At 40.3% G+C, this 24,808-nt stretch overlaps 1 protein-coding gene across 4 annotated transcripts in view; it reads right to left on the reverse strand.

Annotated features, from left to right (window-relative positions):
* Positions 1–24,808, reverse strand: part of samd14 (sterile alpha motif domain containing 14) — a 43,966-nt gene that overhangs the window by 9,013 nt on the left and 10,145 nt on the right. For 2 of the 4 annotated variants that reach the window (XM_051674536.1, XM_051674535.1), the window contains 5 exons: positions 22,357–22,514; positions 19,352–19,697; positions 18,762–18,849; positions 18,206–18,274; positions 17,958–18,093 (listed from right to left, as the gene is read on the reverse strand). In XM_051674536.1, coding sequence (XP_051530496.1) covers positions 17,958–18,093; positions 18,206–18,274; positions 18,762–18,849; positions 19,352–19,697; positions 22,357–22,514 — 797 coding nt within the window. Of the gene's footprint in view, positions 1–13,421; positions 16,942–17,957; positions 18,094–18,205; positions 18,275–18,761; positions 18,850–19,351; positions 19,698–22,356; positions 22,515–24,808 lie in introns of those variants that run through there. The other 2 variants (XM_051674538.1, XM_051674537.1) reach the window with 2 other exon arrangements.

Consider the following 24,808-nt stretch of genomic DNA (forward strand, 5'->3'; position numbering starts at 1 on the left):
TTTAGCAAACTCATAGAAAATAACCACAACAGTCCTAAGTGTTTATTCAGTACTGTGGCTAAATTGGTTAGGAATAAAGCATCGACTGAACAAGATATTCCATCGCAGCACAATAGTAATGGCTTCATGAATTTCTTTACTGATAAAATTGAAATAATCAGAAATAAAATTGTAATTATGCAATCAACTGTCACAGCACCTCAGAAAAGTGTCTCATAATTTTCCTCACAAGCAACTTCAATCCTTCACCATCATAGGTCATGAAGGGCTAACAAAACGTATCAAAAAATCAAAAGCCACAACATGTATGTTAGATCCAATACTGTTGGGCCTCATGTATTCAGATAGAAGACAAAGGCAGGCCTAACACAGTCGTAAAAACCTAACTCAAGCCCCCACATTCCAAGTCGTAAATATAACTGATAAAAATCGCGCCAAACTCAAACAAAGGGAGTCCAAAACAGACTGCAAATCCCATGAAGCCTTGCTCACTAAAGGATCGAACTCTCAACTCCTATTGGATGAGGCACACAACAGAACGTCCCTCAAACATGACATCATCAGGAGTTGAAATACCTCTGAAATGCTTTCGTGATTTGCTTCCAGCGACTTTGTTTGCAGCGTGTGGATGCAGCTCTTCGCTGCTCTCCAGTGCAACCTCATGGCACAAGGAAGTAACGTCCGACTTGAAACTGTAGCCATACAATCTCCATCTCGCTGGACGAGTTGAGATTACTCTGTGTTCAACCGAACACTCTAACGGATCCGAAGGAGACTGCCGAGCAATTCGCATCTTCATCCGTTTGCCTGCAGAAGTGAAGAGATTAAAGATTTCTCTTCCATCTTCAATCAAGTCAACATTTCTGAGTTCTCCGCCAGCCCGCCGAGAATCAACAGCCATACCGCCCACCGACAGAGCAAGGAAATGGCCTCCCTTCATCACCCGAGCCTCAAGGAACTGGGTCAGAGTTAAAGGATGGAGGAAAACACATTCTACCTGTGTCCTCATGCGATTCAAGTAAGAGGTTTACGTCTGGGCAGAGATAGAGTATTATTGTGTGTTATTCTTGTGTTTCAAGGTTTTTGCTTGTACAGTTTACGGACCGCCATGTCCGCTCATTATTAATACTCAGGGTATTAATTATAACAAATATGTTTTGCTGTATTGTGGTCCAACCAAATTAGATTGTTGTGCAATTTCGCCATCGTGGGTGAGACAGCAACTGAGTTCATCCATTAAAGAGTCAAATAACATGGGACTGTTTACGAGCCGTCCACCGTGTCTCTGAGCGATGAACTAACAGCTGTTTTCTCTCCCGCGATCGTGAAATTGGCTTTAGGGCCATCACTTCTCTCTCTCGTACTAACCACACACGCACACATACACGCACACGAACCCTCACAAACATTCTGGCACACATTTTTGGCTCGTAGATAGCTTAAATGCTAAAGCCCAGCTTTGTCCCTAAGCTATCGTACAAGCGGATACACGCGGTAACTGGTAGACACCATCTCCGCTCCCATCCGCGGTCATATTCCCTGGCCGGAAGTCTCGCGTGACATACTCTCCACGAGAGTCACGTCCGCCATTTTGTGCGCGTCCCTCCTTACACACACACACACACACACACACACACTGACACACACACACTGTCACACACACACCTTATGTGTTATAGGATTATTTTATTTCCATATCTAATCATATCACTGTTTAGTTTGTAGTTGTAAGTCGGAAGTTTATTGACTGCATTGTATTAATTATTAATTGATATTACTGCATAAATAAACTTTGTTTATATTACAAAGAGAAGTGTTTTGGTTTGTTTTGTATATGCCTGTGTCATGCTGACGGGATGTCAATGCTCGGATTCAAACCTTTATTCATTGTTTTTTTTCCCGAAAATCGATATTCTTCAGATGTCGATCTTCCTAAGAAAACAATCTAATATTGAGACTGTTTTACTATTTGGTTATTAGTCCCTGATTCCAGGGTGGTGCCCCGTCAATGTTAATCCTTATTAATATTCTATTGATTTTTGATAATTGATAATTATCTTTGATGGTTGTTGAATTTGAATGATCAATAAGCTAGTGTTAATTTTAATTAATGTTTCATCGATGTTAACAATTAACGATTATCTTTGATAATTGTTGACTTTAAAGGATTAAAAAAGCTAACACTGATTCTCATTAATGTTCTATTGATTTTAATAATAATAATTATCTTTGATAATTATTAATTATTGCTAATAACCAAACTTGCTCCTAAACGTAGCACACTACATTTACTGGAGCCCCATATGAGGTTTTAATGAGTTAGATTCAATTGATTAATTTAAATATTAATTAATAACTATTAATTATTTCTGATAGTAACACTGATCTAAACAACCAGTAAAGCCCTACAATACCAACTAAGCTCTTAAAAGAGGTATTCCCTGTAATCTCAGAACCTCTTCTTAATATTATTAACTCCTCGCTGTCCTTAAGACATGTCCCAAGAAACTTTAAAATGGCAGTGATCAAACCGCTTATTAAGAAGCCACAGCTTGATCCTAGGGAATTGACAATACCATTTATGTTGAAAATACTAGAAAAGGTAGTGTCCTCCCAACTATGTTAATTTCTACAGAGAAATGATACATACGAACATCTTCAGTCAGGATTTAGGCCCCATCACAGTACAGAGACTGCATTTATTAGAGTTAAAAATGACTTGCTCTTATCATCTAATCGCGGCTGCATTTCTCTACTAGTGCTTTTAGATCATGACATTCTTTTGAATAGGCTGGAGAATTATGTTGGCATTAGTGGACTTGCATTAGCATGGTTTATGTCCTATTTATCAGACCACTACCACTTTGTATGTGTAAAGGAGGAATTGTCAAATCAAACAAAAGTTAAGTAGAGTGCCACAGGGATCAGTTTTAGGGCCTCTACTTTTCTCCTTATACACGCCTACCCTGGGAAATATTATCAGGAATCATGGAATAAGTTTCCACTGTTATGCAGATGATACCCAACTTTATATTTCTTTGAAACCCAATGAAAATTCACAATTCTCCAAATTAGTAGAATGTATCAATGAAATCAAAGACTGAATGGCCAGAAATTTCCTTCTACTCAATTCCGACAAAACAGAGGTATTAATTATTGGACCAAAAACCTCCAAAAATAAGCCGCTAATATATAATTTGACTCTCAACAGATGTACTGTAATGTTGTCTTCTACAGCAAAGAACTTTGGTTTTATATTTGATACCAATCTGTCCTTTGAAAATCAAATTACCAATGTATGTAGAACAGCATTCTTCCACCTCAAAAATATTGCTGAGTACGACACATGCTCTCTGTTGCTGATGCCGAAAAACTAATTCATGCATTCATGACCGCAAGACTAGATTATTGTAATGCATTACTGGGAGGATGTCCAGCAAGTTCAATAAATAAACTTCAATTGGTTCAAAATGTAGCTGCCAGAGTGCTAACTAGAACAAAGAAATATGATCATATTAGACCCATTTTATCGTAATTACATTGGCTACCTGTTAAATTTCATATTAATTTTAAAATTCTGTTAACTACATACAAAGGTTTGAATGGTCTAGCTCCACAGTTCTTAAGTGACCTTCTGACACGCTATTTTCCATCATGTTCATTACAATCACAAAATTCTGGCTTGTTAATATTCCTAAAATATCAAAATCCACAAAAGGAGGTAGATCCTTTTCCTATTTGGCTGATAAAACTATGGAATAGTCTCCCTAACACTGTTTGGGATGCAGACACACTCACTCAGTTTAACTCTAGACTAAAGTCTCATCTGTTTAGCCGGGCATACACCTAGTTTATCCATCAACTCACAATTAGGCTGCTTTAGTTAGGTCTGCCGGAACCAGAAACATCTATCATGATCTATAACTCTGCATACAATTGAATGGCATCTACACTAATATTATTCTATTTGTTTCCATGTTTCAACCTTGGGATTTATAACCCGAGGTTACCAGAGCCGGCCAGATCCAGCTCCTTTCCTGCTTGGTGTCGGACTCCACTGCTACTTTTGAGATGGACTTCAGAGGATGAACTGATGCCAACTCCAACTGTAAGACATCGGATAATTCATATGTCACTGCCTGAACCTTGAATTTATGATGGACCCCACCGAACCTCACCGAAATGACCTGCCGGTTGAACTGCGATGCACCTCATTAATCTCTGCCTGCATCACCTTTGTCTATTGATGGACTACACTCTTGAAATGGAATATATAGACTACCATTTAATATCCAACAAAAGCCTTCATCAGCCAACTAACAAAGGACAATGCATCTATGTGAACTTCTGCTGTTAATCCAGGATGGACTTCAAAGACATTAGTCATTAATCTTACAGTTCATAAAAATATTTTTTTAAACACTGGACCTTAACACTTACTTAGTTTACAAATTTTAAACCATGACTTGCACTGCACACAAATAACTAATATTGGCATTATATTCATGTTGTTTAGCCAGAGGGGAACTGGCCCCCACAGTGAGCCTGGTTTCTTCCAAGGTTATTTTTCTCCATTAACCAGCATCTTGTGGAGTTTTGTGTTCCTTGCCACAGTCGCCTTCAGCTTGCTCATTGGAGTTCTAAATACAATTATTATTTAATTATAACATTTTTATACACAATTTATTTAATCAAACTACACAATGATCACTCTAAGACTTTATAGATATTACAGTTTAATTTTTTTGTTAATACATGATTTTTCTGTAAAGCTGCTTTGAAACGATGTGTGTTGTGAAAAGTGCAATACAAATAAAAATGACTTGACTTATCAGGAAGGGCGACCAGCTCTTTTTTTCATTGGCTTTCCCCCATACAGGTAAACCCATTTCAAAACAACACCTTTCCTATTGCCTTGTGGAAGCAACATTTTTGGTATATAGCTCAAAGGGGTTACAGCCTCCCTCAGGCCTTAGGGCCCATTCCACGAGAGGCATGGCTGCATCATGGGCCCTGTTTGAGGGGGGTCTCACTGCAGGACATTTGTTCAGCTGCATGTTGAGCTTTTGTCAGGTACTACCGACTTAATGTTATTAGGACCCCAGTACTGCATGAGGTTCTGGGTTTGGGCTCTTCATAATGGGTTCACCTATAACCCTTGCCCCTTTACACTGTGTACATGATACCTTAAGCTGGCTCCACACTAGCAGACTCAGAAAAACTCAATTTGGGTTGGGGGTGTCAGACTTAGTGACTGTTTTCACTGATCTTACCCTCCTAGTCAGTGAGCCTGTCAGACTTACTGATTAAAACGGAGGGAAGGTGTCACACTTAACGACTGCCTTTGACTACAATATATTTATATAATCTAAACCTGTATACAATTATAAAGCTTATGTTTACATTATCTAAAATAATATAAGACCCAAGTATTAAATGTAAAAGATTTTACACACTTATAGTCACGTTGTGCAAAGATATGCGCAGTAGAAATGATTTTCTTTTAATAGTTTGTCATGAAGATGGAGTGACTTTTCCTTGTGAAAGTTTTTGTTTAAAACTTGTTTATTTATCCAATCAAGGCTTGTCGTAGAACACATGTCCACATGCAGTTTTCAGTGAGTAAAGAAATGCATGCAATAAAAACAGACTGTTGTGGCTCATTTTAGTGAAAGAAAAAAGCTTGGTGACAGAATTTGAGTATGATGAAAACATTCACATCAGCTTGACCTCTTGTCCATTCTTCAGTAAAAAAAGAAGCTCACTGGTCACTTGATGAGAACACAAGACCACCGCTTGAAGCCATAAAGCCATAAACTCAGCAGGGAGTCCCGAAAGTCAAGTGATTAACACCTCCCGCTGAGAGATGCTAATGCGATCTATGCCTGGCCGGTGATTATATCAATTAAGCTAACACCTCAAAATCATTGGAAAAATCAACTAGTGAGACGCTGCCTTTACAGGTTTCATACCACGCATAATGCGCGCTTTGCTGTGTTGTATGGCCTGCGTATATTATACAGGATGTGTCGGGCACCGCCTCTACTGTATGAGGAGACCCAAATATGAATTGACAGTTGTGGTCCGCGACAGCCAGGAGTCTTTTCCAGTCAATTTTCGCAAGTTTTGGTTTGCCATAAACATTGGACAATATTGTAGATTATATAAAAAGTCAACATTAAACAGAGTATTTGAAAAATTATTTTATAAATAATGCTGATCATTAGAGCACTGCCTGTTGCTTGAAGTTTCTAATAAAAATGGGTGAGACTAGTGATTATAAACACAACGGGATGGATAGGTCATAACCATAAGTTAATTTAGCTCCAAAAACATCAAGAATATATTTGTTATTAAATCATGCAGCACCAATCATTTACATATTAAGTTCCATATTTATCAAAACCAGAACCTGAGCAATTAAACTAAATTATTAATTAAACTAAAATAATAATTAATTTCAGTGCAATTTATAGTCTATAATTTACATGTATGTCTATATTATCATAAAAATTAGCTTGTATTTCACAGATATTAAATTGATGTATCTGGAGAGTTCAAATGAGGTACCTCACCTTTTAATATAATGAGATAAATGCATGAACCATGTTTTATTGTGTATTTGCTTTTACAAATATGCTGTGTATTTAGTTACCCTGAATGATTAACTATAAAACTTTGACTACTATGCTTATTTTACTTATATGTAACCTTACAAGTTTATTATAGTTTACCTTGTTCATGATATTTTATAACTTTGATGTTGTTAACTTGTTTGAAATGCTTATAATGTTAGGGTTATAATGTTAATGTCCAGAAAATGGCGTCAATGTATCAGTTTTGAGAATAATGTTGACAGCAATTGGGCAACCTTGAAATACTGAATGAGCCTCTGTATTTGTAAAAAGCAACTGGCTTTAACATACAGCTGTTTGTGGAATCTCAAAAAGATAAAAAGAGAGAAAAGTTGTTTTAACTGTTTTAAACTGTTGTATTATATACTTACATTTAGAATAGGAGATCATAAACATCAGGGGTTCTCAGCGGGGGCGTTCAAAGGATGCCAGGGGGCGCTGAGAGCAAATTATTAGAGTAGGGGGTGTTAGGTTACAAATGGGAGGGCGTTTATCAGTCATAATAATCAAATCTATCAAGTTCCTCTCTGCATTAAAATGTTTATCTTGGAATATATCAGATGGTTCTCAATTATATGGGTTGGAACTAGGGATGTGCAAGACTAGTCGACTAAACGGTTCTGATGCCGCTAGTCGACACTGGAATTACTAGTCGGTTAATATTTCCCCCCATTAAGCTGATAATAATTTTTACACATTTACGTTTGGCTTTATATTTTTACAGAGGCTGCACTTAAATTACTGTCATATTAATGTTACATATTTTAAATAGAATTAATAATACAAATATTATTTAAAAAAGAGGATATCTGGAGCAGATACAGAGTTTAATTTCACCTCAGGCTGCGAGTGCTTCTTCCCTCTCTCACTCGCGGCGCGCGCAGGAAAATGTCCTCTCACTAAACAAGCAAACTCAGCAAAGTAGTTATGAAATCACTTCGGTGGTGCGGGAATCGGCTTTCCAAATGTTTGAAAGTCCCTATGGATGTTTTCACATTTGAGTCTTCTTTACATCTTTGTGTAACATCCGAGGTTGTTACCCCTCCTACCAACCACCAGAGGGAGCCCTCTCCCAAATACTAACTCTGTACCATTTCTTCGTTGGTGACTTCCTGTTTGAACTATATAAATACCATGCTGTTCCATTTTGATTTTGTTAATTATTGCCAGTTTACCATGCCTTACCAAGCATTTTTCCATTGCCTTTGCTGATTGTTTTCATGTTATGACCATTGCCTGTTTTCTTGGATTTACTGCCTTTTGGATACCCCTTTGTTTTGTTTGCCTTGTTGGACTGTCTTTTTGGTTTATTGGATTATACCGCCTGCTTTATGACTACCTCTATTTGCCTGTCGATTTGGATTGTTTGATTGTGTTCATAATAAACTTCCGGCACATGGATCCTAACACCATCTCCATGGCCAGTTCATTACAGAATACTTTGCCAAACATGGATCCAGCTGAAGTTTCACAGCTCCAGGCCACATTCGCGCACCAGTGCGAGGTATTAAGGGGTTACCAAGACCAGCTGAACAACCTACGAGCTGCCGACGAATGTTTGACACAATACATTCACTCACTGCCAGCTCCCCATGCTAAACCGGTAAGCTTTGCTCTACCTGATAAGTTTGATGGTTCTGCTGAAAAATGCCGGGGATTTTTCTCAAATCAGCCTGAATCATTTGATCAAGACGCCAGGAAATGTTCTTTTTTGATGTCACTGCTTACCGGCAAAGCTCTTGATTGGGCCTCCGCTGTTTGGGATAAAGATACTCAAATCCAGGTTTCATTTGATTACTTCGTTCAAATCCACAAAGTCTTCGAGTATCCAGTGGGCGGCCAAGATATCTCTGTTCAGCTACTTCACCTTCACCAGGGTCATCGATCAGCAGTGGATTATGCAGTTCTGTTCAGGACACTAGCAGCTCAGAGTGGGTGGAATGATGTCGTTCTGAAGACTGTTTGCCGTGAAGGGCTTAACCTGAAACTCAGGACGGAACTGACCTGCAAGGGTGAAGGTACGAATTTTTCTGAATACATAACTATGGCCATCAAGATTGATAACCTGCTTCAGAATGCTTCACCTCGAATTCTACTGTCTCAGTACAGGCCCAGGCATCCACTGTATCACCCAAACCCATGCGCTCAAGTTTCCATGGAGGAACGCCGACGTCGTTGCAACGAAAACCTTTGCTTTTATTGTGGCTCACCAGGTCATCTCAACGCTGCATGCCCATACAAGAAATCAAGTTCTCCTGAGTCAAGGCAAAATGTGAGTACAATGAACACTGTATCACACGTTTCATAATTTTCTGTTACCTGTAGAGGTCTCCAGTGGTGATCATGTAAAGTGTTTTACAGCTTGAGTGGATTCTGGTGCTGCTGTTAATCTCATTAATCAGGAGATTGTACAAGAACTCAACATACCCACCATTCAATGCTCCCCAACGATTAACATCACCACTGTTGACAACACTCCTATTGGTACTGGCATAACCCAACAGACTGTTCCGATAACCATCAAGGTTGGACTTTCATGTAGAAAACAAATCTCACTATGTCATCAACTCACCCAAGCATGCTCTTATACTGGGTCATCCCTGGCTGGCCATCCATGACCCATCGATATCTTGGAACCAAGGTGAGCTCACGTAATGGTCAAGTTTTTGTCACAAACATTGTCTCCATGTTGCTGTTTCCATGCCTTTTCTTATCACCAGTATTGAGAGTCTTGAATCACAGAAGGAGCCCACGATCCCCAAGGAGTATGCAGAGTTCAGTGAGGTGTTTAGCAAAATCAAAGCTACACAACTTCCTCCTCATCGTCCATGGGAATGCGGCATTGAACTTCTGTCCAATACAGCCCCACCGAGAATCAAGGCATATGCACTGTCACACCCCGAGACCCTTGCCATGGAGAATTACACTGAGGAAGCCCTTGCCTCCGGTTACATCCATCCCTCTACCTCCCCAGCTGCTACAGGGTTCTTCTTCGTATAGAAGGATAGAGGTCTACGTCCCTGTATCGACTATCGAGGCCTGAACTCTGTCACCATAAAGTACCGTTACCCATTACCGCTTATCCCCTCAGCCCTTGAACAACTCCGTGAGGCAAAGATCTATACCAAACTTGATCTGAGAAGTGCTTATAACCTTGTCAGAATTCAAGAAGGGGATGAGTGGAAAACTGCTTTCATCATCACCAGGGGGCACTATGAATATTTGGTCATGCCGTATGGACTTGCTAACGCCCCCTCGGTTTTCCAGTCTTTTATCAATGAGATATTCAAAGACCTACTGAATCATTGTGTGGTGGCTTACATTGACGACATTCTTATCTACTCACAAGACATGGAACAACATATCCAGCAGGTCAAGACAGTTCTATCACGTCTCTAGGAACACCAACTATTTGTCAAGACAGAAAAATGTGAGTTCCATACCACTTTCCTAGGCTACAATATCAGCCATCAAGGTGTGGAAATGGATGTCTCTAAGATAACAGCAGTCACCGAATGGCCTCGACCTTCAAAAATCAAGGAACTACAGAGGTTTCTGGGCTTCGCCAACTTGTATCGCTGTTTCATCAGGAGTTACAGCATCATTGCAGCCCCACTCACGTCATTGCTCAAGGGAAAGCCCAACAAATTGCCTTGGGACGATGCCGCATACCAGGCCTTCATCTACCTTAAGTCAAGCTTCATGACCACTCTGATACTGAAACATCCTGACCCCAATCTTCCCTTCATCGTTGAGGTAGATGCTTCAGATTGTGGGATTGAAGCGATCCTGTCACAACGTCATGAAACACAAGGCAAGCTTTACCCTTGTGCCTTTTTCTCCAGAAAATTTAACGCCGCAGAACGAAACTATGATGTGGGGAATAACAAATTACTTTCCATGAAAGCGGCACTCAAGGAATGGCATCACTGTTTAGAGGGGGCAGTCCACCCATTCCAAGTTATCACCGATCACAAGAATCTTGAATATATCAAGGCAGCCAAGAGATTGAACCCATGTCAAGCCCGATGGTCGTTGTTTTTCACCAGATTCTATTTTACAGTCCCTTACCACCCTGGCAGCAAAAACAGCAAGGCAGATGCACTTTCACGCAGACATGATCTACCCTACCTCCAACCTCACCCTGGGTCCATTCTGCCACCATCTGTTATCATAGCACTGATTAGTTGGGACATCATGGAGGAGATACAACGAGCACAACAGCATGAACCATCACCTCCTAACTGCCCCCCCGACCAAACACTACGTACCCCAAGCTCTACGTCAGAGGACTGTCCAATGGGTCCACACTTCCTTGAGCAAGGAACTGTTGCATAATTCCTTCTGGTGGCCAGCTTTGATTCATGATGTAACTATATGTAAAGTCTTGTCAGGTGTGTGCCCAATCCAAGACCCCAGAGAACTGCCCACGTGGTTGCTTCAACCACTGCCAATACCACAAAGACCATGGTCCCACTTGTCCATCGACTTCGTCATAGACCTGCCAAACTCCCATGGTAACACTACCATTCTGGTAATAGATCGATTTTCTAAATCATGTAGACTTGTCCCTCTCAAGGGTTTACCTACTGCCATGGAAACCGCAAATGCATTGTTCCACCAAGTCTTTAGGGTCTATGGAATACCAGAGGATATTGTGTCTGACAGAGGTCCACAGTTCACGTCCCGAGTTTGGCAGGCTTTCTGCAAACAAATGGATATCAATGTGAGTCTCAACTCTGGTTACCACCCTCAGGCCAACGGACAGGTGGAACGTCTAAACCAAGAGATAGGCCGATATCTTTGGAGTTATTGTAGCCATGAATGGGTGAAGTGGAGCGATTTCCTGCCCTGTGCCAAATATGCACATAATTCCCTCACTTATACTTCTAGGGGTCTAACCCCCTTCCAATGTGTGCTGGTCTACCAACCCCCAATGTTTCTTTGGTCAGGAGAACCTTCTACGGTGCCAGCGGTGGACGATTGGATTAAGCAAAGAGAGAGGGTGTGGGACAGCGCACATGTCTGGCTACAGTGAGCGGTCAGAGCACAACGCTTCCAGGCTGACCGACGGAGGCGCCCCATCCCAACTATCAGCCAGGACAGAGGGTCTAGTTGTCCACAAGGGATCTCAGGTTGCGGCTACCCTGCAGGAAGCTCAGTCCAAGTTATGTGGGGCCTTTCAGAATTATCCGTCAAATAAACCCAGTTACTTACCATCTAGAGCTTCCTGCTAATTACCGCATCTCTCCTTCCTTCCATGTGTCCTTGCTGAAACCCGTCCACCCAGCGTCTGGCTCTTGAACCATGGATTCTGAGCCTCCACCTCCACTGGAGTTAGATGGAGCCCCAGCGTATATGGTCAGAGGTCATGGATTCAAGACGACGAATGGAGCCAGATGCAATACTTGGTGGACTGGGAGGGCTACGGACCAGAGGAGAGATCATGGGTAGCTACCAAGGACATATTGGACCTGTCCCTGATCCAAGAATTTCATCATGCCCATCCTAATCGTCCAGCACCACGACCAAGGGGACGTCCCAGTAGAAGAACACCAGGAGTTGTTCGTAGGGGAGGGGGAGGGTTCTGTAACATCTGAGGTTGTTACCCCTCCTACCAACCACCAGAGGGAGCCCTCTCCCGAACACTAACTCTGTACCGTTTCTTTGTTGGTGACTTCCTGTTTGAACTATATAAATGCCATGCTGTTCCATTTTTGATTTTGCGAAGTATTGCCAGTTTACCCTGCCATACCAAGCGTTTTTCCATTGCCATTGCTGATTGTTTTCATGTTATGACCATTGCCTGTTTTCCTGGATTTACTGCCTTTTGGATACCCCTTTGTTTTGTTTTGTCTTTTTGGTTTATTGGATTATACCGCTTGCTTTACGACTACCTCTATTTGCCTGCCGATTTGGATTGTTTGCTTGTTAATAATAAACTTCCAGCACATGGATCCTAACATCATCTCCATGGCCAGTTCATTATACAGTGCATGCTTGGATGTTATTTTTCCGCTGAGTGGGCTTTTTCAAGTAAAGGATAGACACCTCGGGTGAGTGAAGTCCCTTCTTTCACCAGACCATGTTGACGGGTTAATTTTACTCAAAAAAATTCATGCTTTTGAGGAAATAGCCTAGAAAATAACTGTTTTAGACAAGGTATGCAATTATATATATATATATATATATATATATATATATATATAAAAAAAAATTTTTATTTACTTAATCTGCTGATTAAGAAGGCTATTTTCAACGAGGTGCCAACTGCTTAACAGGTTAAACTGTCTTTGATTCTGTGTGCACGTCATGTTTAGAATACATTAGGTTTATTACAGGCTACATCTCAGGCTTATTTTATTTTTTCTGTCCTATAGCTATTTTTTATTTTTTTTCATAACTCTTATTGGTTAACGTTCTTTACCGAACAGCTGTCATATTAGATCAATGGCTAATGTACGATTGCATGGCGTGAAATATGCGTGACTTTTCAGCACTTTTTTTATTTTATTTTTATTTATATTTTTTTTTTCCTGTCATAGATTTGGCTTAGTCTACCTGTTAATAATTTTCAACAATGTCCTGACTGTTTTAACGTTAAGTAACTTTTTTTTTTTTTTTTTTTTACTTGGCGATTTCCATTTAGAACAGGCTTTTAGGGTTGTTCCATTGAATCTATCGTTTTCAATAAATGTCAAATATTTGCTAACTTCGATTCAGTGAATGCGTGTCATGTTCTATATTTATTGTACAATGATCATAATTCAAGGCGAGCACGTCGCAGATAAATGCCCCTTTTCAGTAGAATTTAGCATCTGATTTGGAATAAGTATTTTAAATGGGTCGCATAATTATTATTACTGTTTCTGAAGGTTGTTTCTCTTTAGACTAGTCGACTAGTCTGTTACAAAACTGCCGTTTAAATGACCGTCAAATTAGTCATAGCGCACATCCCTAGTTGGAACACGAGAACACGACGGCTGTGTTTTTCAAAAACGATTTGAAATGTGGACTCATCGGACCATAAAACACGGTTTCACTACTCTACTTTCCATCTAAGATGAGACCGAGTTCGGAAACCTCGGCAGTGCTTCTGGACAGTGTTGATGTAGGGCTTCTGCTTTGCATAGTAAAGTCTTAACTTGCATCTGTGGATGCAATGGCGAATGGTGTTGACTAACAAAAGTTTACTAAAGTAATCCCAAGCTCATGTACATGATATCCATTACAGATGAATGATGTCTGATGGATCAGAAATCACGTGCATTCAGAAGTGGTTTTCGTCTTGCCCTTTACGCACCGAGATTTGACCATATTCCTTGAATCTTTTAACTATATTGTGCACTGTAGAGGGTGAAATGCCCCAAATCCTTCCAATTTGTCTTTGGGGAACATTGTTCTTAAAGTGCCGGTTATTTGGTGAAGCATCTGTTGGCAAATTGACAAATCTCAAATAATCCTTGCTCCTGAAGAACTAGGCTGTTTTTGGAGGCTCCTTATATACTATGACATGATTGCCTCACCTGTTTAACATCTCCTGTTTCACCTTGCCTTGTTATTTTAACTTGTCAAATTGTTATTAGTCTTACATTGCCCCTGTCTCAACTTTTCTGGAGTGTGTTGCAATCATCTGATTTGAAATTACTGTACATTAAAAAAACAAAGAAATTCACAAGGTAAAACATCATATAATTTGTAGTTGTAGTGTTTTCAATTTAGCAAAGGGTAAATATAATTTACAAATCACTACTTTTTGTTTTTATTAGCATTTTTTCATACTGTCCCAACTTTTTTGGAACTGGTGTTGAAGCTCCACCCAAGTTGAGTGAGATCAGGCAAGTGGTAGAAAACGCCAGGACAACCTCAGCCCCGGGCCCAAACGGGATACCTTATAGGTTGTACAAGAGGTGCCCAACAGTTCCTAAACTGTTACTGAGATTACTGAGAGTTGCCTGGAAGAAGCAGTGTATACCCCTGGAATGGCGAAGATACCCAAAGAACAGGAATCCAGCAAAATAAGTCAGTTTAGGAGAATTGCTCTAATGAATGTCAATGGAAAGGTTTTCTTTTCAGTAGTAGCAAAGAGGATGTCTTACTTAAAAGTCTGTATTAAAAGCTTGGTAGGTAGTTACTATGGGGACATGAAAATATGTCATGCAATACAGGAGTATATAACTGGATGGCAACAACTGGAAAAACAGATTGCAATGGGATGTTTAATCTCTCCCATCCTATTCACAGCTGCATTCAAGATCATCCTAATTGGTGCCAGACAGACGGCCAGAGGAACCTGTGTGCAATCTGGAGTAAGATTGCCAGCACTGTGCAGCTACATGGATGATGTCACAAGCATCCTCCAAACTGCTGCATGCACAAACAGACTCTTAAAAAGGCTGGAAGAGCTTCTGGCATGGGCCAAGATGAAGATCAAGCCAGAAAAGTCATGTAGCCTTTCTATTCATAAGGGAATTTGAAGCAACCAGACATCTTTTGAGGTGGATGGTGAAAGAATCCCAGTGCTGGCAGAGAAGCATAGGGAGAGAATATACCACAGATCTGTCAGATAAACACAAGGCAGGGTTGATTCTGAAGCAGCTGAAAGTGGGCTTGGAGGTCATCTTGGAAAGTGTCATCTTCCAGGCAAATACAAGGTCTGGTTTTACCAATTTACATTGTATCATCGCCTGATGTGGCCGCTAAAAATGTTTGAGATCACTGTGGCAGCAAGAATGGACACCAAGGCCAACAGTTACTTCAGGAAGTGGCTGGGTTTTCCGCATTGTCTTTTAGATGTAGCATTGTTTGGAATAAATGCCTTACAACTGCCACTAAAGTCCATCACCCTGGGTTACAAGCAGGAGAAGACCAGGCTGTTCTTAGAACTAAGGGAAACAACAGACCAGTCTGTGAGGGTTTGTAAAGCCCAGGTCCGAACAGGCCGCACCTGGAAGACAGAGGAGTTTGTAAACAGGGCGGTCTCGAGACTGAAGCAACAAGAGATTGTTGGAAGAATCCAATCAGGAAGAGCAGGCCTTGGATGGGGGATGGCTCCGAAACTGTGGTTAGCAGCCTCTAAAAAAAAAAAGAGGAAAGCGGTGGAAGTGACAGGAAGGGTATATGATTCAAGCAATCAGACAGCAGCAGCAAGAGTGCTGGACAGTATGTTAGGGTACATCTAATAGAGTTTTAGGATGGGCTGACCTTTGGAAGATACCCCAGGCCAGGCAAAGTTTCCTAATAAGATCTACCTATGACACTCTTCCAAGCCCTGAAAATTTGTCTCTGTGGTATGGTAAAGAGGATGACTGTGCGTGGCCCCAAGAGTAAATCTGCAGCACATGCTGGCTGGGTGCAAGACCGCCTTGGCACAGGTGGCGGCGTGATCATGTTCTGTGAAATCTGGCAGAGATCCTAGAGGTGTGTAGAATAAAAGCAAATAAAGGCCATCATGCTTCTCAGAGGAAGTACATTGAGTTTGTTAAAAAGGAAGGTACCACACAAGGCACGAAACGGAAGGAGGCAAGTTTAATCTTGGCACATAGAAGTGATTGGTCAATGGTGGTCAACCTTGGCAAGCAGCAAAAATTTCCTATTGAGATCGCCATTACCTCCTTGAGGATGGACATAGTGTTATTGCCGGCATCAGTAAGGAAAGTCATAATGATTAAACAATGCGTCCCATGGGAACAGGGACTGGAGGCTGCCTGTGAGAGGAAGAAGCTAAAATATGCTGATCTGGCCAGCGACTGCAGAGAAAATGGATGGAGGGCTGCCACTTATCCCATGGAGGTCGGGTGTCGAGGGTTTATGGGAACATCAGTGCAGCACCTGATGAAAGACATTGGCATCATTGGATCAATGTTGAAGAAGTCTCTAGAGGAAATAGTGGTAGGCAGAGATTGATTGTTTGTTTTTTTTGGGGGGGTTTTACAGAGAAGAGGCTTTGGACATAGGGTAGGTCTATTCATGTGGGGCAGGTGTATTGAACCCTGTTTGCATGGTATGTCTAGACAGGAAAGGAGGAATGTCTTGATGGAAAAGCAAGAACGTGAGGCAATTGAAAGGATCTGGTGTCCAGCTGCGGGGGGTAGCAGGGAGACATTCCTGATCGCTGCCCCACCACCAGGAGATGTTTCGGGATTAATGGGGCAAAACATCAGTGATAGGTGGCTCCTGGCTGATGACCCCATAGCTGGAAAACTGAAGACACTGGTGGAGGTGCGCCATGCAGTAATGCCCAGCAGATTTAGACATCTACCTGTGTGTCTGATGGATGAAAATTGCTGGTACCACAGAACTCATGCTAGAAAAAAAAAAAGGTAAAGTAAGCCATAAAAAACTCTATGAACATTAAAATTTAACAGTAAAGTTTTTTTGTTTTTTTTTTACTCTTTCTGCTAATTGTATGTCATTTTTATATAGATGGATGGATGGATGGATGGATAGATAGTTTGTCTCTCGAAGCTGCAAATTGTGTCACCCAGGGAATCCTTAAAGTACTTTTCCCTAAAGAAAAAATACAGAGACTGAATGTTCAAGACCGGTGAATTGATAAGACCATAGAATCCAATGTTCTATCACACATGTTTTAGGATTTCACTTTTCACTGAGGTCCATTTATGATGTTTTTTGTTTTGTTTAGTTTTTTTGCCACAACACATAAAAACATTACTTTGTTGATTCACAATTTTGTATTGGTGAATTACATTTTCTACAACTATCTCACCCTTACAATAGGCTGTTTTCTTTTTTTGTTTCTTTTTTGTGCTGCTGTGCTTTTAGGACGTCAGTGTAAACACACTCTTTGCATGTGAAATGAGAAACAGTGCACACACACGAGCTGCCGGTCTGCTGTCAGGTTCAATCTAGTTTTCAAAAGATGCATTACATTGTGACAGATTCATAAAACAATCTGTGCTGATATGTGCCACTCAAACTTTTCAGATTGGACTGAACTGATCAGGGATCTTGTCCAAAATAAACTTCAGCCATTGTTTCTAACTTTGAGGTTATTTAGAAGGATCTGCAGAGTAACAGGTGCTACACACAGCCAGCAGGCTTCGACAGACTTTCCAACCTTTTGCTAGTTTCTTCATTAGCTGTTTAGAAATAATAATATCTATCCTACTTCCTCCTTATTACCTCACTGTGACATAATTGTGGATAGGCATGTGGTGATGTTTTGGGTTTCTGATGTCAAAGAGTTGTGGAAGTTTAGAAAGAGTTGTTTTTGTAGCTTAGTTTCAATAAGTGATGGAGCACAGCGAATGATGCCATGGCACAACAGTATAATATTAAGTCTAGTTGAGGTTAGGTTACCTGTGTGAAAGGTTTGGTTGGAGACTGTGTGTTCTTGGGGGAGCCAGAGCCTCTGAGTTTTTCACTGAACCAGGAGAAAGGCACAAACGGTGGACCAGAAGAACGTGAGGACCTGCTCTCTGTTCTCTCCGAATCCCTGAAGCCCATACAAACACACAAAAGTCTGCACACATCTGTATCAATACAGCTTTGAAAACACAAGGAAACATGCTGGTGCTTAGATGACTGGCGCATACACACACACATACCGATTTCCTGCTGATAGTCTGTTTGATCTGTCTTTCCTGACCTTCCCATATGTGCGACGTAAAGTGACCCTGTGTCAAAGAAAAACAAGCAGATCACATTTAAAGTCTAGATGTTCAGTCTGTAATTGCAGCATCTGTAGACTGTTAAGTGTTCATGTAAAAGAGAGCACAAGAAACACAGATTTCACATATTTCTGTGTTAAAGGTAAAATGTTTATTTTCTGCATTAGTGGCACCAAACAGAACTGTAAAAATAGTGATTGTTTCTAAACCGATTTTTCAAACACTCCTCCCACCCTGCCCTCGTCTTCCATTGATCAGAAAACAGGCACACCCACTCTAAACTTACACCATTGGTTAGGCCAAAAGTTGACATGCCAGACTGCTAAAACAAACAGAGCAATGTTTTGAAAGCACCACAGAGACACAGTGTTTACACTCTTCAGGACGCCAACCTATGAGTGGCTTATTAATAGTCTTCTGTGCACATTATATCAAATCCAACATATTTATTTGCTAAATTTATTATGTAGCTCAGAATTCTTAAGACACAGACCCCAGATCAAGAAATCGTCTCCTGGTTTTCTTATCCAGCAGCACTGTTGGACTGTCCGGTTCATCGGGACCCGTGTCGTGACTGTCATCTGAAAACAGATAATCAAAATGAGAATTTAAATTAGAATCAAATCCAGATCAGAATCAGAATTAGAATTGAAATCAGAATTTAGAATCTTGAATTGGAATTTAATCTAGATCAGAATCAGAATTAGAATCTGAATTAGAATCAAATCTGGTTGAGAATTAGAGTCAGAATCAGAATCAGAATCCAGAATTAGCATTGGAACCAAAATCTGAATTGGAATCAAATCTGGATCAGAATTAGAATCAGAGTCAGAATTGGAATCATATCCAGATCATAGATTTAAAATCAGAATCACATAAAAAATCAGAAACAGAGCATTTACCAAATCAGAATTCCACTGAAAATCAGATTTAGAATCATATCAGACCTAGGTTTTCTCCACAGAACACAGTTTACATGCCATATCAAACATTCATGATATATCATCACATCAATTATACATGGAATAGTATTTGCGTAATATGATTATGAGATGAGCTGAGATGTTGTTGTGCTGTTCAAACCTTCACTCAGTGAGTATTCTCCATAGTGTAGGAGCGGTTGACTCCCCTCACGTGTCTGGCACAGGTGTGCTGGGGAAGATGACTCTGAATGGATGCTACAGGGTCTGCAGGGGGATTTAGATGGGGTGAGGGGCAGAGCCTCCTGAGAAGAGGTGTTCAGAAGGTGCCTGTAGCTCCGCCTCTCATCGTGTACCTCCCTATCTCCAGCCACAGTGCAGGGGTCAAAGGTGAAGGCTCGATCTCTCTGTGAGGAAGGTGAGGAGAGGAGGAGGTCGGAGGAGGGAGAGGAGCAGTGAAAGGAGGGGTGGAGAGGAGAACAGGAGGTCTGCAGTGAACCTCCAAAACTCTAGAGCAAACACATACACAAACACACATCCCATGAGTCTCACATGAATCTGCGATGATTTCTCCAGGGTGAAAGAAATCTACAGCAGACATCAAGCAATATTGTTTTTTGGTAACACTTTAAAATAAGGTTGTATTTGTTAACATTTGTTAATGCATTCGGTATCATGAATTAACCAAAAAAAAAAAAAATTTCCCGCATTTATTAATCTTGGTTAATATTAATTTATCAAAATACAATTGTTCATTGTCTATTTGAGTTAATAATGCCTTAACTAATGTAAACATACTTTTAATTAAAAAAAAAATCTATTAGTATCTGTTAAAATTAGGGCTGTCAATTTAACGTATTTATTTAGTGCAATTATTATACTAAAAAAACATATAACTGCAAGCAGCAACTACAGGGGCCAAGCGCTTAAATAGCAGAGTAAGCCAAATCATCATTGGATTAAATCAAACAGTTTGAGTGTTATATAAAACATTTTTTATAGCTTTTGACCACTAGGTGGTGATGTCCTGAAACTTTATATAGATTCTCAGAACATGATCATTAGGTGAAATCAAATTTGGTATTGGCATCATGAATTCTCTTTTTTATTTTTTTATCCAGATTCCTGCTGCACTAGGTGGTGCTGTGCCCAAACTGCTCACTCAGGTACCCTCAGGGCATTGTTGCGTTGATACCAAATTTTGACCTTATTCACCTTATTAACGTTAGCGGCATCTTTGTTTTTTTTTTTTTGTTGTTTTGTTTTTTTGGTCGCGTAGTGATTTGTCTCAATCCGGGTGGCAGAGGACGAATCCCAGTTGCCTCCGCGTCTGAGACAGTCAACCCGCGCATCTTATCACGTGGCTTGTTGAGCGCGTTGCCACGGAGACATAGCACATGTGGAGGCTTCACGCCATCCACCGCGGCATCTGCGCTCAACTCACCACGCGCTCCACCAAGAACGAACCACATTTTGGCGACCACGACGAGGTTACCCCATGTGACTCTACCCTCCCTAGCAACTGGGCCAATTTGGTTGCTTAGGAGACCTGGCTGGAGTCACTCAGCACGCCCTGGATTCAAACTAGCGAACTAGTGAACTCCAGGGGTGGTAGCCAGCATCTTTTACCACCTAGCTACCCAGCCCCCCCCCCCCCCAATCTTTGATGTGTGGCTGTGTGGGATATCCCACAAAGATACAGCCTCAGATCCTTTTTGCCGTCTTGCCATCTACTATGTTGATGTGTTATTCAAGAACTGTCTTGTCTATCGAAAAGCTTTTGATAACTTTTTGTGAGTGTCGGCCAAGGAGGAGTTTGAAAAAGTAGGTTTCAACTACTGTACATTCAAAATACAGGACGATAGTCCAAATTAGTCAAATGTTATAAGCATTTTAAAATATTGAATTATATCTTTTGACCACAAGGTGGCGCTGGCACCAAGCTTTGTAGATACCCTCAGGGCATTGTGCCGACAAGGTATACCGAGTTTAGTAAAGATATGCCTATGCATTTGTAAAATACAGCATTTTATGACCAAATTCAAAATGGCTGACATCCAGTATGGCCAACCTAGGAATAATGGGTTTCATTTGTCTCAGCATTCTCCAAGAAATCTAAAGAGACAAGTCTCATGATTTTATGATAATATATTGATAATTATCTTCATTTGGGGGACTTTCTCAGCAAATATTGACATATGTGATTAATTGTGATTTATTAATCAGAATGTCATGTAATTAACTTGATTAAAAGTTTTAATCGGTTGACAGCCCAGTCGAAATTAACATTAACCAAGATTTATAAGTGCTGTAAAAGTATTTGTGGAGATAGGGGTGTGGTCAAACTACACTCAGTGGAGAGTGAGGCTGGGAGAGGGAAGCGGTAAGGATTGCCTCCTATGGGGAATGATCTCTAACAGCTGTTTTATGTTGCAGTGTGAGTGGGAGAGAGATAAGAGCAGCCCAGAACCGCAGATGCTGGAGAGAAAGGACCTGAGTCCTACTGCGATGCGGTCTTCACTGAGTTTGTTTTTTTTTATGTTGTGTATAAATGAAAAGCGCCACAAATTAAAAGACACTGAACTGGTTCCCGCTTCCTCATTTCCCTGAGATTGACAAGGAAATTGTATTGTTCATTCTTAATGTAGTTACCAAACGTAAACAAGTATGACCTTTTTTGCAGTGTTATCGTTGTTTTTTTTATATCTAAGTGTCCATAAACAATTATTGCTTTTTGATACAATGACAGCTAAATAAACATCATAAATCATAAAACATATTATGCATCATGGATATTTTATTATTTTTAATAATAATAATGTTACTTGTCAATTATGACAAAGTGTAATGTTTCCAATCAGATATTTGCAAGATTTTGCCATTTATCATTAGACCAATATCAGAAGATATTAAAGGAATAGTTAACTCAAAACAAAAATGATTTACTTTCTCTTATGATGTTTCAACCCTGTATTCTGTTATTTTACTTCTCTGGCATACAAAAGGAAAATTGCTTGATAGACATGGTCACTATGAACTGTCATTGTATGGAAAGGAGCTACGTGAATATTCTTCTAAGTTTTTCCTTTAATGTTCAACGGAAGAAATATCAGTATACAGCATTTTTGGGTGAATCACTCGCATTAAATATACAGCACAAACACACACCGTTCTATCGATGCTTTCATCTCCATCTGTGGAGCTCAAACTGTCTCTCAGGCGGGTTCGAGAGGGGCGGTGCCTCCTGGTTTTGATAGACAATTGTGCTTTGGCTTTCTGCAGGCTGCTGTCAAGTCGTTCAGTCTCAGGAACTGCCTCTGTCAGATCTGATTAGACATAAAACACAATGACATATTTTTACTTCCTGAGTTGCTTTGATACCAAGCATTTAGAGACACGCAAAGAAACATCACAAATATGATAAAAACAGGATAAAAGAGTGCTGTAGAGCTCACGACACATACTCACACACACATTAGTGTTCTCGTTATCATCCATAAGAGCACAGTGACACTGTAAAGCAGCCTGAAGTGCTATGAAGCTGTCAGTAGCCCAGATTACTGTGTGTGCGGGAATGAATGTGTTACTGAAAAATTCAAAGGCTTTGTGTTTACAGAATAAATGTTACTAAAAACCAAACTGCAACAAAATAATTGCTCCAGCATTAGTTCCACATATTTGCAAATGTAAATTTGATGCGGTATATACTGCTCTGTGAAACACTATGGACTAATTATACCGCTGTCTTATATATTTCCATATAAAACAGCTATCTAGCACAGGAAAAACAGATAGTCCTGCCTCAAACTCAAACCAATGGTTGAGTCAGTGTTGCTGTGTCGGGCTGGACAGAACATTACAAGGCAAAGCACACTGTGTGGCAAGCACAATGAAAGGTTAAGAAGATTTGTGTGGCTATAGCACTTCCAGTAGTTATCAATATGTATAACTTCTGACCAGTAGGTGGTACTGTTACCAAATTTATTTGAGCATAACCTTCATTTACATAATCGCAGGTCAGAAGTAGGGAGCCTGAACACGCATTAACCAGAGGGAGGTTGTTAATCCCTTGACCATTGCGACTCCCTGTTGAGGTAATGGCTCCGACAAAATGTAAAATACATTAAACATGACAGAAAAAATCATTCAGTTGCTAAGCCGAGCTCTTCCTCTATGTTCTCATCAAGTGACCAATGAGATTTTTTTTTTTACTGGAGAACTGACTAGATGTCATGCTGATCCAGGGCTCGACAATAAGGACTGCCCGATTGCCTGGGGCCAGTGAGCGAGAGATTCGGGCCAGTTGCTAGAACTGTCACTTGCCTGATCGGGCCAGTGCTGCATTTATAACATTAGTGCAAGAAAACAACAATGAGAGCTTGCAAAGATGCGCAAGCGCATAATATACTGGACGCGCCAAGGCACAGTCGCGTGCAGACACCGAGTGCACTCTCCTAGCACTGTTCTCGCTCTTTTCCAAGTGTCTTAGCAGCAGCTATTACCCATGTGTAGAAAATAGAAGGGAATAAAACCCACTTAATGAATTTCGCAGCGGGATTGCACATCTTGCACAACATTTTAAGTATTCCCGCACATTCCGTGTTCACAGTGCGTGAAATCCCCAAATTTTTCGTTTCTACATGTTGGTGAAAAGCAGTAATCCACACATTGCAACACAAGAAATCAACAGTATCTTTCTATAGGACTGAAAATCCATGTCTCTCCATGCATATGTCTCATCATCATCATCTCTCTCAGTGCAGCATAGACTGTTTAACATGCGTAAAGGGACTGAGCACTAGTTTTATTCCCACTGTAAAAAAACAAACACATTTTCTCTCATTAATTCGCCTTTAGAGATGAAGCGCAGAATGAGCCATAATAAACTTTGTTAAACCCCAGTTATACACGTGTCTGGAAATCACGAGCTGCTCAGTATACAAAATGTAAGTATAGATTGAATTTATTTAGTTTCAAAACGTAAACATTAATTCGACATTATAATGGCATTTGATATGAAAAGAAGCAAGATCACTATGGCTATTAGGCTATTATTATGAGAGCTGTTTAGCTGCAGGGTGAAGATGAATATTTGAAACAATCTACTTCATATCATCCTCATAAAACACCTGTTACATGTCTCATTTCTGGACCATACAGGTATTTTTGTTTGTTTTTGTTCTATGTATATCAGTCAGTGTTGGTCTTTAGGTTGTCTGGTTTCATGTTATATACACATTGTGAATTCACAGATTAGGCCTAATATCTCCCTAATGTATATTACACGTCACAACTGATTTGGTAGCAAGTCTCTTCTCAGGGATTCATATGTTTATTACATTCAGCCAATAATCACATCTTTAACTCAGTGATTAAATCTTTGATCCTGTGTGTGAATACACTACACATGGCCAAAAGTTGCATGACAGGATGACTAAATGGGTGACCGAAAACACATCATCTCCTCCACAGAACTCTTGACTTAAAAACACGTGTAAATGGCAGGACGGCTGAGGTTAATATGATGTATTTATTAATTTATATCTGTAAAGCGCTTATATGGGATTACATAAGGCATAAATCATATTTTGCAAATTATAAATGTGATAACATTTTGTGG

The sequence above is a fragment of the Myxocyprinus asiaticus genome, chromosome 36, assembly GCF_019703515.2.
Source record: "Myxocyprinus asiaticus isolate MX2 ecotype Aquarium Trade chromosome 36, UBuf_Myxa_2, whole genome shotgun sequence".
NCBI lineage: Eukaryota > Metazoa > Chordata > Actinopteri > Cypriniformes > Catostomidae > Myxocyprinus > Myxocyprinus asiaticus.